This window comes from Tachysurus fulvidraco, chromosome 4, assembly GCF_022655615.1.
Source record: "Tachysurus fulvidraco isolate hzauxx_2018 chromosome 4, HZAU_PFXX_2.0, whole genome shotgun sequence".
NCBI lineage: Eukaryota > Metazoa > Chordata > Actinopteri > Siluriformes > Bagridae > Tachysurus > Tachysurus fulvidraco.
In genome coordinates, this window is record NC_062521.1 from 21,265,119 (window position 1) to 21,280,167 (window position 15,049).

At 38.8% G+C, this 15,049-nt stretch overlaps 1 protein-coding gene across 3 annotated transcripts; it reads left to right on the top strand.

The window, feature by feature from the left end:
• The first annotated feature begins 138 nt into the window (after positions 1-138).
• nfkb2 (nuclear factor of kappa light polypeptide gene enhancer in B-cells 2 (p49/p100)) lies at positions 139-14,334 on the top strand. 3 transcript variants are annotated; one of them, XM_027175026.2, is made up of 24 exons: positions 139-301; positions 1,023-1,071; positions 3,991-4,036; positions 4,586-4,661; positions 4,781-4,821; positions 6,089-6,187; positions 6,336-6,487; positions 6,607-6,719; positions 7,705-7,863; positions 7,941-8,045; positions 8,131-8,219; positions 8,419-8,554; positions 8,659-8,814; positions 9,375-9,560; positions 9,686-9,827; positions 10,055-10,169; positions 10,660-10,867; positions 11,269-11,438; positions 12,509-12,611; positions 12,710-12,933; positions 13,012-13,084; positions 13,173-13,336; positions 13,492-13,603; positions 13,744-14,334. In XM_027175026.2, exons 2-24 carry the CDS (start codon positions 1,055-1,057, stop codon positions 13,806-13,808), a joined length of 2,751 nt encoding a protein of 916 aa, XP_027030827.1. In that variant the 5' UTR covers positions 139-301; positions 1,023-1,054; the 3' UTR covers positions 13,809-14,334. The 3 variants fall into 3 exon arrangements, with proteins under 3 accessions (XP_027030827.1, XP_027030828.1, XP_047668817.1); XM_027175027.2 differs by having other exon boundaries at positions 9,378-9,560; XM_047812861.1 differs by lacking the exon at positions 1,023-1,071.
• Positions 14,335-15,049: the final 715 nt, after the last annotated feature.

Sequence of the window (15,049 nt, forward strand, 5' to 3'; positions counted from 1 at the left end):
AGCGGAAGTTTGGGAACATATGCAAATAAGGCTGTATGTAAGCGCCAATCGTATAGTTGCTCGGAGGTCACGTGGTTTAGGAATTCCCCCATCAGAGTCCGGGGCTTTCCAAGTTCGAGTATATGGTTGCTACAAGCTATAGAGTTCATTCACATTAAGACTGAGTCCATAACCAGCTCAGACTGTAAGGATGACAGAATGATACTTTCTTCAGCATAACAGAGATTTCTAACTTTATTTGTTTTATTTTTTTCCCCTTCAAAAATAAAGATAGCAGCAACTAATCTGTGATCTGATACAGGTGAGTGTCCCTGTGCCTATAATAAACTATTGTTTTGGTTTATATATGAACTCTTATTAAGTGCAATACTTATTGTGTAGAGAAAAACTGCACTGATACCTGGACTAATGGTCCATTTGAAATAATCTTGTGTAAAATTGGCACACTGATGCATATTAACATGCTTTTATAATTCTATTAGCATTAATAATTAATTAATGAACTGGGTAACAATTAATTGATTAATTAGTTACTTAAGTGATGATGCATGGATTAAAAATTAATGCTAAATAATACTCAGTAATTCCTACTGCTTGTATTGTATACTGCCATACATAGAAAACACTGTGTCTGAACTTGTCCACTTATTCTTCGTACCCTAGTACAGATAGGATTTGTGACCGAGCCAACTGTATGCATACCTATATATTTACCTGATGCTGATTCTGTGGAAAACAGTGTCTGTCAGTGAACATACGTCATTTAACATACGTTTTAAACCTTATACGTTTTGTGCAAAACTTATTCGTTTTGTGCATAAAAAGAAGAGCATAATGTTATTAGACAGTTCAAGCCAAGCTGCACTGGTAGGTGTGGGGCAGCTGGAAATTCCCTGACAATGTCTGTGAACTTCTTGGACTTAACCACCAGGTCCTTTTTGACTTATTTGTGGGGAAGAGGGGGAATAACATCCACAGGAAGCAATAAGTGTGTAAAACATTTTTGTGTGAATTTCCCTCAGCTCATTTGTGGATTTGCACGGCGGTTCTCAGCATGGCCGGAGCTCTGAGGTACAGACCATTTTTAATGACTTTAATCAGATTTAAACTTTTATACTGTTACACATCATTTGAATGGTAACAGATATACAGACGGGTCCAAACGTCTGAGAGCACAAGTAAAAAAGTGTTTATTATGCATTCTTTTTTACGTTCATGCATTATTCATTACAATTGATACAATCAGCAACAACTAGAGGAAAAAGTATAGTCTCAGATCTATTGGTGTGAATTTTAGGCTTCTGTAGTTTTTCACTATGTTTTCCTTTTACTCGAATGGCAGTGTGCTTTTTGACCTGGCATATACTTGTGTAGTACAATCTGATGATCCATCTTAGGTCAAGTCCATTGAAGTGTTGTCTAAAAAAATGTTCACACTTAAATGGAAGGGAAAATCTAGTCTAGTTAATATGGTCAATATCGCAGATTTGCATACCTTTTCAGTAGTGCAATTCTCGCTATAATAATGATAATAATTTAATGGAGAAAAATATTCTAAGGTCAAAGATATTTAAATTGTAGTCTCAGACCTTTTGACACCACGAGAAACAGCAAATGGCGTCAGTTAGAAATTTGGAGTCAGTTTGGTCATTTTGACAAACATGCATGTTGCAACAGTCTGGCAGGAGTCCTACAAACAGTGACCAGCGATTGTGTAGATTGTTCTAGAAATCTTGTCTCTTTCATAATGAAAGTGTATATTATCGACAGAAAGAGTGTAGGCAGTTGCATAAACAAGCATATGTGTGTACATTGTGTATTTATGTGTTTAATAAATTATATTATAGACATAGTGCAACAGTGTTGTATGTAGATGTTTTGCATGTTAATCTAAACAGGTTTCTTTGGATTTATACATAACCAAGGAGTAAATAACTAAGAAACATGGCTTGAAGTGTGTACAAATATCCCTAGTATTTTCATCAAAATGCTAGTCTGCAAGCATTTTCCCATCATAACCATTATACCCATTATCCCTGGGTATAAGTAGATTTTTGCACCATCATAACTGCACATGATTAATTCAGTGATTAGAAACTTCTGGTCTTCCAGCTCACCTGTTTTCTGTGCAAATGGGTCATACTGATACTTAATTCCCAGAATCCTCTCTGTTGTGGTTATTGATATCGGATGGTGCAGCTTGCATAAGTACAACTTCCTGTGGCAAAAAAAGCTAGAAAATTACATGTTTATACAGCAGGTATTGTAAGATAGATGTCCATCTAAAGGGTTACTTTTGAATGGCTGTTAACATAATGAGTTTTTTTTTTTAGTTTTTTTGCACACAGACAATCATCTTGTACGCTGAACTAGAACCTACTCAGTTTTAGTTTTTAAAAGTGTATCTAATCCTTTATTTAAGGTTTAGTTTAAACATAGCTTCTTTGTAAATATATGACATGAAATCTTATGTTACAAGACACCATTTAGTTATGAAGAATGTTTAAAACAACACGCAGTTTGGGGATTTGGGTCTGCACACAACTGAAGAGAAAAGATTTGGGGGCAATTCCCTTGTAAAGACTAGAGAGTCTGTACTCAAATAATATGAATTGGAAGGTGACTAATTCTGCAACACTAATTCTTTGAATGAGAGATGTTCATTTAAATATGTACCACCTCATTGGATTTTTTTTTCTCTTCCTGTTAAAAGAGTCATTATCACCATGTTTTGCTTCACCAATTTAGGTTGAACTAAAAGCCCCAATAGGGAAATTTAGGGAAATAAAGTTTTGTGATTTTTGGGAATGTAAAAGTCACTGGGGTACATAAAATATTTCTAGATCAGTGTGATAATTTCCACACAAACAAATGTTCCAAAACCACCCAAATGTCCAAAAATGTTAAATCATAAAATACTGTAGAGATTTCTAATCCACCCTCAATGTACACTGTATGTGAATTTGGATTATTCATCAGGTTTGGACAAAGACAACCCTTATGTTCTGTAGGCATCTTCTAATTTCGATTTCTTTCTGGCAGGTAAACACTCGGTAGTAGGGTTTGACATATACTGTATAACAAACAAGGACAGGGCCCCAGACACATTTCTATAAGCTTTTTTTCTGATTTGACAGAAAAATCTAGGTGTTTTGGGTTTTCTCTATTTGATTTTTATTTACAGCACTCATTATCACATTTTTCATTTAACCTGGCAAAATGGACTGTATTTGATCTCATTTCCCATACAGATTCATAGTGTGTGAATACTTCACTACTTTTAATAAGATTTTATTTTTACCCAAGCAGGACAGAACAGAAATTTCAAGCAATGATGTTTATAATTATTAACAAACACATTGGCAAATCAGCCTAGATTTTGTACAAATTTCACTGTATTAGTCACACAAAAGCAGCCCAGTTTTAAAAATTCTTGATGTGGAAACACCAAGCTGACCAAGCTGTGCTTCAACCGTGTGTATATGAGTCTCAGCTTCTGACATCAGAGGCAGCACTGAGCTGGTATTCTTGGGGCTTTCCTCTATGTTTATTCACTGCCATACTTCCTGGAAGTAACGCATGCACACAAGGGTGGGAGGGTGAAGAGTGTGTGTGAGAGAGCGAGAGAGAGAGAGAGAGAGAGAGAGAAGCTGAGAGACAGACTCAGGGAGAAAAACACAACTGCATACGCATTTCTGCCTATTAGAAAGTGAAACTAACCTCATCCTAGGCCTTGCTAAACTAGACGACCTGCTACATTAAATGGGGAAGGCCTTAATCTCAGGTTTTGTTAGATAGATTGGGTTAGTCAGATGGGGAAAGGCAGGAGGGAATTTAGAGGAACAGTCAGAGCAGTGTGTAAAAAAACTCGAGCAGTCTTCTCTGAATCACAGGCATGACTGATCAAGGTTCTTTCTGAGCTCTAGGGAGATTTTGTACTCTAAATCTATATCCTGGTTAACACTCGACTCTGCTTCTCTTACATTACAGCATGGACGAAAGTCAGTACGGAATAAAAATGTTTGACAGCAACGAGGTAAGGCTTTTTATTTTGCCACTCACTTTTACTGTGTGCTTGTACTGTTTTACCAAAGGCTAGTGCTACTCCGAATATGGCTGGCTGAACGCAGCATGACTGTCTAGATTTCAGATCTAAACTGTCTGAGCCAATTTCTTGCTTTAAAATGTCCAGATAAGCAACTAATCGGACAGAATGGTGATTAAAGATGCATTTTAATGCTTAAATACTAGTGATTCGATCATGGCTATAAATAAGACATGAATAATTGAGTTAGTGAATAAATAGTGATGTTGAACTTAAGCATAAAAATTATAGTTCTCTGTCCAGATGAAACCTAAACAAATCCCCACCTTCTATTGCTTACTGTACATGAGGTAACTGAACCGCAAATCATCACAACATCCCACACCAGCTAAGAGACGTTTGTGATCGTATGAGTTGGAGGCTTACATCATTATCAAGCACTGAACACGCTTTAGCCTGAGTAGCATTGGCCTATGGTTCGCTCCATATTTCTATTCTAAACACTTCATGTTTTTAAAACCAAGTCTGTAATTTTCACAGTTTGTGATGGACGTCTCCTATCACCAGTTAATGCCCACGTTTGAGATAAAAAATGAACCCTTTGTTCCAGAAACAGGTGAGTAAACCGGCACAGAACATTTTGAGGCACATGTTGTATGCACGTGTATTTGAAGATTCTGTAAATGACCAGAAATGATCACTCAGTGGTGTTGACACAGTTGTTCTTTGTTTCAGTTAATGGACCTTACTTGCAGATAATTGAGGAGCCTAAACAAGTAAGCAGACATTCCTTAAAATGAATAAAGAGCTTTAGCTGTGTAATGAAGTTATTATTGCAGAAGGATAATGTGATTGAAGGCAACATGGCTCAAGACATTTAGATAGATAGATAGATAGATAGATAGATAGATAGATAGATAGATAGATAGATAGATAGATAGATAGATAGATAGATAGATAGATAGAAACACACATACACACACTCATACACACATACATACACACATACAGTACATACACACACATACACACACACATACACACATACATACACACATACACATACACACTTACATACACACACATACACACATACATACACACACATACACACATACATACACACATACATATACACATGCACACACATACACACATACATACACACACATGCACACACACATACATACACACATACATACATACACACATACATACACACATACATACACACACACACACACATACATACACACATACACACACATGCACACATACATACATACATACATACATACAAACATACATACACACATACACATACACACACATACACACATACACACATACATACACACACATACATACACACATACACACACGCATACACACACATACACACATACATACACACATACATACATACACACACACATACATACACACATACATACATACATACATACATACATACATACTTTTTTGATCCTGGAAGAAATTCAAGCATCTAGTAGCAACATACAGAGAAATAAGATTATCACAAACACAGTAATAACACTAACAGTGATTTAAAAAAGAATGTATATAATATAAACATATTTAAAAACAAAAATGATAATTTAAAAAATTAGTCTAGTAAAAATTGTATTACTTTTTTTAATCAAACAATATATTCAATATTTACTGTACAAACATTTAAATAATAGTGCTTATATTATCTGAAGATAGTATCTCACGCATGGATTTTTTTCATAATGAATTTGAAAATGTGTTCATTTATTTCTAGAAAATGAATAAGTGTAAGACAGTAAACCATGTGGCATAATGTGTCTTACATTATGTGTCTTGTGATTATATGGCAATGTTCAAGGGAAATTCCCATGATTTCTTATTTTGACTTCTTAGGATCATCTTTAATCATAAAGTGCAGCTTGACTCTTCTTGTAACACTGTGTGTGTGTGTGTGTGTGTGCGTGTGTGTACGTGTGCGTGTGTACGTGCTTGTGTGTGTGCGTGTGTGTTTGCTTGTGTGTACGTGTACAGAGAGGCTTCCGGTTTCGTTACGAGTGTGAGGGTCCATCTCATGGGGGTTTACCAGGTGCTTCCAGTGAGAGGAACAGGAGGACGTATCCCACTGTTAAGGTGACAAACTCTACACAAACACACACGTATGAGACGTTTCGCTAATATCCTGTTATTTCAGTAGAATAAAATTATATGCAAATGATTGACTGACAACAATATTACTGGTAATACTAATAATAATCGATGCATTGTATTGTTTAATCAGTTGTGTAACTACGTGGGTCATGCTCGGGTCGAGGTGCAGCTCGTCACACACACCGATCCCCCTCGTGTCCATGCACACAGCCTCGTTGGAAAGCAGTGTAATGAGAACGGAACCTGCAGCATAGATGTGGGTCCCAGCGACCTCACGGCACAGTAAGTGTGCACTTAGGAGGAAAACTCTTTTGATGTCCAGATTCATTGTTTAAATCAGAAAAAAATGTCCATTTAATCAAAATGTTTTGATTAGATTTTTGCTGTATTCTTTTTTTCAGGTTCAGCAATTTGGGTATACTTCATGTCACTAAAAGAGGAGTGGTAGAAGTTCTGACAAGGAGACTAAAGAAAGAGAAAAAGAGAGCGAAGCAACCTGGTTACCATTTTAGCGGTAAGATACAGCTCTTTACAAGCAGGGCGAGATCACACAGCTGTGGACTTGACTCATATTCTTCCTCTTTCTTTGCTCTGTCTTACTCTGTCACTCTCTTAAATAGCATAGCAAAAATCTAGTAGTATTTCTGTGTCATTTATTTGTACTGCAAAATATCAGTTGCAAAATGTGAGGAATGCTATTGAGCGATTATTTCTAATGCTAACAAACAGTGAGCAAGTCAGGATGGTCAGGAAAACAAAATCAGAACAATAAATGGATATTTTTCCCTTCAGATGTACTGTACATTTATGAGAACGTATGTATGAAAAGTCCCAAGGAGTACATTTATAAACCTCCTGGTTTTTGTAATTAAAGCCAGGCTCACACTGTGAGATATTTCATAATCCTTCACAATTGTTGCTTGTCAGACTGTACGAACATAATCCCCATGTCACACTGTAGGATCTCAGATGACATCATGTCAGACCGTACGGCAGTAAAGACGCGTGAAATTCGGATGTACACAAGACAATCTTTTCCAGGGTTTTACTGCATCGATTTGTGACACTTTCAGACCCCCGTTCACTCGCTAAAATGGCAGGTAGCAGCGAACGAAAACAACCCGAAGAAGCCTTCTGACACTGCCAGAACTTCATCAGGGGAAAAAACTGCCATTAATCGGCTGTCTGTGTCCATCTCAAACCTGCGGGCAAAGACTGGATTTTAGTCACCCAAAGATTGGATTGTAGAAGTTTTAGATTCTAGGATTTTCAAAATTTGTCTCAGATGACCAAATCATGGCCAAAATCGCATTGTGTGAGCCAAGCTTAATACATGTAGTTTTCATGCCTTTTATCACCTTTCACGTCTTTACATATTGAAAGCATGAAGAACTCTAAGGGTTTGTGTTGTTATTTTATGTATCTGAACCTTCCTGATTCATAGGAAGATTTTTGAGATTAGAAATCAAAGTGAAATCTCTTTATTTTCAATGGTACAGATGCAGAAGAGCAGGCTATTGGCCGAGAAGCCAAAGAGCTGGGCAAGAACATGGACCTAAACATAGTGAGATTAAAGTTCACTGCTTACCTTAAGGACAGCCACGGTGGATTCACCAGAGCGTTGAAACCGGTCGTCTCCAACCCCATCTACGACAGCAGTAGGTTTTTGTCTTTTCAACATACTCTTAGTTGTTGTCAGATGGTGTCGGTGTTTAAAGACTCAACTTCTTTCCAGAATCTCCCAACGCATCCAATCTCAAGATCTCACGCATGGATAAAACTTGTGGCTCGGTGATTGGAGGGGATGAGATCTTCCTGCTGTGCGACAAAGTTCAGAAAGGTACAAGCACTTTTTCTGTAGACTGGTGCATAATGACATCATTTCTGTAAAAGGCTGATTGTGACACATGTGTTCCTGCTTCTAGATGATATTGAGATTCGTTTCTACGAGGAGGAGGAGGAGGGGGGCTGGGAAGCGTTCGGAGATTTCTCTCCGACTGATGTACACAAACAGGTGCGTTAATGAAAGGATTATTGTTTATCTTGTAGTTCGGAAAGGATCTTGATTGCACATACTCATCATTTAGTGTTCATTTGTGATTAAGATGGATTTTTAGGTGGTTTTTTTTTAAACATCCTGGTGGAAAGTACAGTGTTATTTATCCAGCAGCTGAACTTTATCACTTACACGGTGCGCCTCCGCCCTCTTCCAGTATGCCATAGTCTTTAGGACGCCACCCTATCACAAAGAGATCTCACGACCCGTCACTGTCTTTCTGCAACTCAAGAGGAAGAAGGGTGGAGACTGCAGCGAGCCCAAACAGTTTACTTACTTCCCACAATATCAAGGTCAGTCTAAAAATCTGCTAAACCCATCCATTTTGTCCAACCTGCCTCACGCAGACTGTTTGATTGAGATTAAGAATATTCACGTCGTGATATTGTGTTCTCAGATAAAGAGGAGGTTATGCGGAAAAAGATGAAGAATCTTCCTCAGCAGTATGACAACTGGCGGGGGCCGCAGGGTGGAGCAGGGGGTCTGGGCAGAGGAGCTGGGGGCTTCGGCGGTCCTGGAGGTGGTGGTGGAGGAGGAGGAGGAATATACGGAGGTACTGTATGGCCTCATTATATAGATCTCATTATATTATGATATCAACTTTAAAAAAAAAAAATTTTGTCTTTCAACTAATGCTGACTTAGGACATTTAAAAAAGAAAAATCTCTACTGTTAGAAACTGACTACTTTTACAAACACAGAATAATTACAGTTCTCAATAATCACATAATCACCAGGTGACTTTTTAGCTTTCGACATAACAGACTTAAAGAAACTGATATAAATTCCTTAGCTCATCTTTTCCTATGTTACTCAGTAAAAGAGGCAGTAATTTTCTGTCAGTAACTAAAGCGAGAGTGTGTAGACAAAAGCAGACATCTTTTCATTTTCCCTTTCTGGTAAATGGAAGAGTTTTTATTTTAATTGAGGATATGTATTTTTAACAGCTTACGATGCAAAAAAAGAGTGACAGAAACAGATTATTTGAGTAAATGAGGATGTAGCGAACGTTTCATACGCTCAAAATATGACAAGACGAGCCGTACTGTAACGGCTTAGATGACTGAAGCGCAAAGAAAAGTTGAACATTGAAACATACCTATTTCATTTCAGCAGGATTTCCGTTTAGTCCTTTGGATTCGATCACCCATTATGGTGGCAGCTGTACTGGATTTGCAGGAGGCACACTAATGACAGAATCTGCTCTACAGCCAGAAAAGGCCCAGGAACGCCAACAGCAACAACAACAGCATGAGACACCCACCAGCTTAACAGCAAAGCAGCAGCTCTTTCAGATCGGTGAGCATCGGATCAGTAGCTCTAATCTTTGTTACCTAGTGAAAAATTCCCTCCTGTGAACAAAGTTTTAAAGCTTTAAGGCTGCGTTTGCTCTAACCGACATCACTTCACGCTGTGTTTTTCAGCCTCGGCTCTACAGAAACAGTCCACTGCAGCGGCCACACACAGTGCTAAGGCTCTGCTGAACTACTGCAGCACAGGGGATGTACGCTACCTCTTGGCCATGCAGAGACAACTCTGTGGAGTGCAGGACGAGAACGGAGACACGTGAGTCTATTTAGTCTCTTTTTTTTTTTTGTACATACTGGTGGTTTCCTGAAAATTCTTTGAATCATTTAGTCATTAAAAAGTGTTTTTTTTTAGCTCATAATATTTTAAATATTTAATCTTCTGTATGCGTATGTTTTTCTTCTTTTTTTTTAATGTAATGCGCACATGATTATCAGATAAACCCTCAACAGTTTCTAAAGTTTCCATGTTGTGGTGTTTTCCAGGCCCTTACATTTGGCCATTATCCACCAGCAGCCCGCAGTGGCCAACAAGCTTATTCAGACCATCATAAACACTCCACAATTCAAATTCATCAACAAGTTCAACCACCTCAGCCAGGTAATTACCACAACACTCTTAGCTTCTCAGTACACTTTTCTGGCAACAAGCTTCAGAATGACGAAGAGGACGATCCGATTGTTTCTCCGTATTTCTTTGTGCTGTATATGTAACCTTTAAATGACCTTGAATGAAAGTTCACAGAGATAAGATAGCAACGTATTTGTCCACCGTCTACATGCTAAATATTGCCTCTGTCTGTGAAAGTAGACGGAGGAAGTGTTTTATATCATTAGACAGCATAAAGAGGAATTCGGGGGGGAAAATGAGACAAACTCACACACACCCGACGTAAACTGATATAAAAACAGCTCACAAATAAAATACAGAATGTCTTGATTTGTAATGGAATGCATGAAACATCTGCCTTGAGCATTCTCTACACACTCAAATCACTCCTCAAACAATTTAATGCTAAAATTTTACTAAAGCTTAGAGTGACATTATAGCATATTCAATTCATAACTCATTGTGACTTCCTCCCATCCAGACCCCGCTGCATTTGGCTGTGATCACTCAGCAGCCTAAGTTGGTGGAGATCTTGTTAAAAGTAGGTGCCGACCCTGCCTTACTGGACAGGGACGGACGGACGGCGTTACATCTGGCCGCTCATTCCGGAGACGAAACCATTCTCAGAGCGCTTCTTAGCATGCTAGGAGAGCACCATTCTCACCTGCTGAACACTGCTGACTTCTCAGGTAAGGATCCAGCATTTCATTCAGGATTACTCCAATATGAGGTCCATGACTTCAGCCATTGGGGAAAAAGTAAAGAGGCCATTTTTTATAAAGGTGCAAAACAAAGCTTGAGGAGAAACTGAGTTTTCTTATGAAGTCATGTACCACAGGGTTACGTTCCTCTTTGTAAACTAGAATATTAATAGTTCACAAATATTACATATTTTTGGAGTTGCAGATGCGCTCCATTGCCGAGAGGTGATAACTAGATGTACCATTACTGTATATTTCACATTATAGATCTATGTGATCATGATTTTCTTCTCATTAGCATCTCATGTAGCTATACTTGGCTTTCTAATGCTGCACAGTGCCACTTTTATCTCTTGGCTGAATTTCTGGCCTTTTTCTTGCACACTCAGGTTTATACCCACTGCATCTGGCTGTCAGAAAAGGAGGCGAGCGTTGCCTGCGTGTGCTGGTGGAGGCTGGTGCCAAGATCAACATGCCTGAACAGAAGAGCGGTTGCACAGCACTACATCTGGCTGTTAAAGAGAATCTTTTCAAAGTTTCCTGCATTCTCATCACTGAGGTATTTGTGCAATTAGAACCTTCTAACCAGGGGCGGTTCTAGGGTTTCATCTTTAGGGGATTTAGCCTTCAGTGAGAATTTAAAACAAGAAGAGCTTTATATTATATATTATATGACTACATAGTAAGCCAAAGTTATGGTATTGTTTAAAATGGCAAAAGTGGACACCAAAATTTTATGCATGATGTAATGATGCCAGTCTTGACACGGCACACGGTATGTGTGCATTCTCTACGAACAGTGTGTCCAATGAATGCAGTCATTAATAAAAAAAATATTCACAAGGCAAAGACCAGTAAAAACATTATAACCGTCTTTGCGGCTTTCTCGCCGATTAACTGATGTGCACATGCCTGTGCTTCTCCGTTCAAATAAAGCAGACAGATGATGACGCACTTTTGAAAGACTATAATGCACGCGCGTAAAAGCAAAGTAAAAAAAATTCGCTCTTGGATCAAACTGATAAATAATTTTCTTTCCCATCGACGACATGTCCTGCATTTTAACGTCATTTTTATTTTTTATTTTTGAAATTTTGAAATTATCCTTCTAGTTTTAGGGTGGCTGAGATCACAGACAGGGGGGCTGAATCCACCCTAAAAAAGGGCTAGAACCGCCCCTGCTTGTAACGATGAAGAATCATAAGTGGTGCTAAAGTCATGTCATAAGTAGTCATAAGTAGTCTAACAGTCTAAACATAACAGTCTGATGTCACCTTATTGTCTGGACACTGCCAGTTCAAACCTGGGTGATATCAGTGTGAAATTAGCTTGGAGTATAGCCTAACTTTCTGATATTACATGAACAGCAGTGTTGTGGAAGCACACTTAGACCTCACACTTCCAGATTGCTAGCTGTAAAAAACAAACAAACAAAAAACCTAGTAGCAACAATCAGCAAAGCTCTTGGTAGTTATTTATGATAGGAGAAAGTTAGCTAGCAGTTGGAATTGGCCAATGGAAAACTTGGTAAATATCCCAGAATATATGATGCAAGTTATATCATGAGCATAGATCAGGTTTATTATGAAGTGATTTGTCAGGATTCATGACTCTCTGAATTTCTTGCAGCTGAAAGCTGACATTAACGCATGTACCTTTGGAGGAAACACTCCACTGCACTTGGCTGCCAGTCTTGGCTCTCCACCCCTTTGCTCCATGCTCGTAGCAGCAGGTAAACTAAAACATATTCATCCCAGACTTTATTCACTGGCGAATCAAAGAGAGGTTAGTTTGCATAGGTTGTCTAATAATGAACTCTTCTCTCTTCAGGTGCAGATAAACAACTGGAGAATGATGAGCCACTCTTCTGTAGCTCCTCGTCTTCTGATGAGGAAGACCAGGATGTGAGGAGAGACAGCGTAGAAGGGCTAGATGAACAGGTCTTAGAAATGCACATACAAGATATGTCGATATCATCAGAGAGAAGGCGAATCAACCCACGCAAGAGACCAGCAGTCGGACATACTCCTTTTGACCTGGCCAACTGTCAGAAGGTGAGATATGCAGAGTGCAGAGTTACTGTGACTGTGTAATCCAGCGTTGTCAAATACTCACACCGCTCTCTTATACAGGTTCGAGATCTGTTGGATAGTCCCAAGCCGAGTCACATTTTACCCAAAAAGACAAAAAAGAGCACTGAAGATGGTAAGTGTTGTTCCAGCTTTCTGTATCAAGCCTTCTTAATAACAGGCATTCTAAAATATCAAACTATATTAACTGAACCGTTGTGCAGTGAACCAACCTCTGGACACCGAAACCGTCAGTAAGCTGTGTGGAATCCTCAACAAATGCGAAGTGTCATGGAAAGAGCTGGCAGAGAAGCTAGGAATGCTTACATTGGCAAAACTGTTCCAAGACAGCCCGTCACCCTGCCAGACGCTTCTAGAAAACTACCAGGTGAGACACAGTTTGTAACACGTCAGTCGAGAGGTGATGTTTCAGAGAGGAAAACATTTCATACTTTTTTCTACAGTTTAACACTTAACACTATTAGGTGATGTTGGTTTGCGTGTATATGTTACTTACTCTGCCCTATATGTGTGTGACAACAGTTAAGCAATGGTCCGTTAGAGGGGCTGGTGGATGCACTGCAGAGTCTCGGGCTGACGGACGGGGCCCAATTTCTGAGAAACAGGCAGCTCAGTGAGGACAAGCAAAGCACAGGTATGACACTTTCTTACCATCAACAATCAGACTAGGATATTAGATCATGTTAAACAACCAAACCAGACATTTTTTCTTACTTCTTTATGATAATTTATAGCTGCTGCAGGCCTTACACTGCATGTTCCCTCTTCTCCTAGATACAAAGGTGGACAGTGGCTTTGTCAGTCAGGAGGTGGACACTCCAGGTGTGGCAAATGACTGAGCAGCGCAGTTCCATGAAACAAACTGATTTTGTTTGATGCTTTATCATCAACCTGATGGAAACTTGTCCTCAGCTTGTCACTGTGAGAAACTGACAACCTGGATTTACACACAGATCTCTCAGTATTGAGAGAGACTCAGAAGAGGTATGACTGGTGCTCAACTCGCCGTCTGTAACATATTCGCAGTTTGTGGAAGTTATAAAAATGAAGATACTTAGATATTACCCATCTTCAGTATCACGGATGTAATATTTGCAGTTACCCTGGTATCCTAGATTGCAATTACGATCTTCTTTCTTCTTTCTATGAGTTCGTCTATATGTGTGTCAGATTCACAAGCATTTTTCTGTTTGCCGAAGCTTTGATTTTAGTTCATTACTAATACTGTGTATTTATATGAGATATGTTTTTCAGCTATATACCTGTGCAATAGAGCCATGCTTGATTTGTGTTTTTTGAAACATGGCACATCTAAGTGTTTGCTTTCATTCCTTCATTGAAATAAATATATTTAAAAAATCTTTACCTGTAGTCTGTTGTTCCTGTTGTCACTGACTCCCTCCGACTGTCGAAAAACATACAGGTTGCCAGATTGGTTATGCTAAATGAGGTGGACTGGCATCCCATCTGGGGTTAATTCTCTCTCCTATTGCCCCTGGAAAGGCTCTTTATCCTCAACAACCCTGAGCTACTGAAGGCAAATAATTGTTTACTCTTATTTGGGATGTCAGTCTTTAAATCATGACCTTTTTTACCATTTAGGGGGACGTGGAAGTTTAGTGGTTAAGGCGTTAGACTACAGGTCGGAAGGTCATGAGTTTGAATCCCAGGTCCACCATGCTGCCAAGTTTGGGCCTCTGTGCAAGGCCCTTAAATCTCAATTTTATAAAACGGGATAAGAAATGTAAGTTGCTCTGTATAAGGGCATCTAGCAAATGCAGTATAACCAAATGTGTTTCTTTATTGCCATGGGTCTGATATAAAATGAGTCAGTACACTATTCGCTTTTAGAATCTTTTCTCTCTGTTGGGATAAAATAGACCGAATTTGTCTGTATATATTGCCCCTAAAAGCAAAAAACTACAGCACGCTCGGTGTCTACCTCTGTGACCACTTGACACTGTGCAGTGTGACATAGCAAAAACAATTCAAAGCTGAACCTCGACACGTCAAAGCAGGGGCAAATTCCATTTTTTGTTCTCTAACCCTAACTCGAAGTTAAAACTTAAAAACTTAATAT

Bases quoted from the DNA above. Each gene is read 5' to 3' on its own strand.
- nfkb2 (XM_027175026.2), top strand. The intron at 7,864-7,940 runs GTAGGTTTTTGT...ACTTCTTTCCAG, and splicing joins CAACCCCATCTACGACAGCA to AATCTCCCAACGCATCCAAT. The intron at 8,220-8,418 runs GTGCGTTAATGA...GCCCTCTTCCAG, and splicing joins CGACTGATGTACACAAACAG to TATGCCATAGTCTTTAGGAC.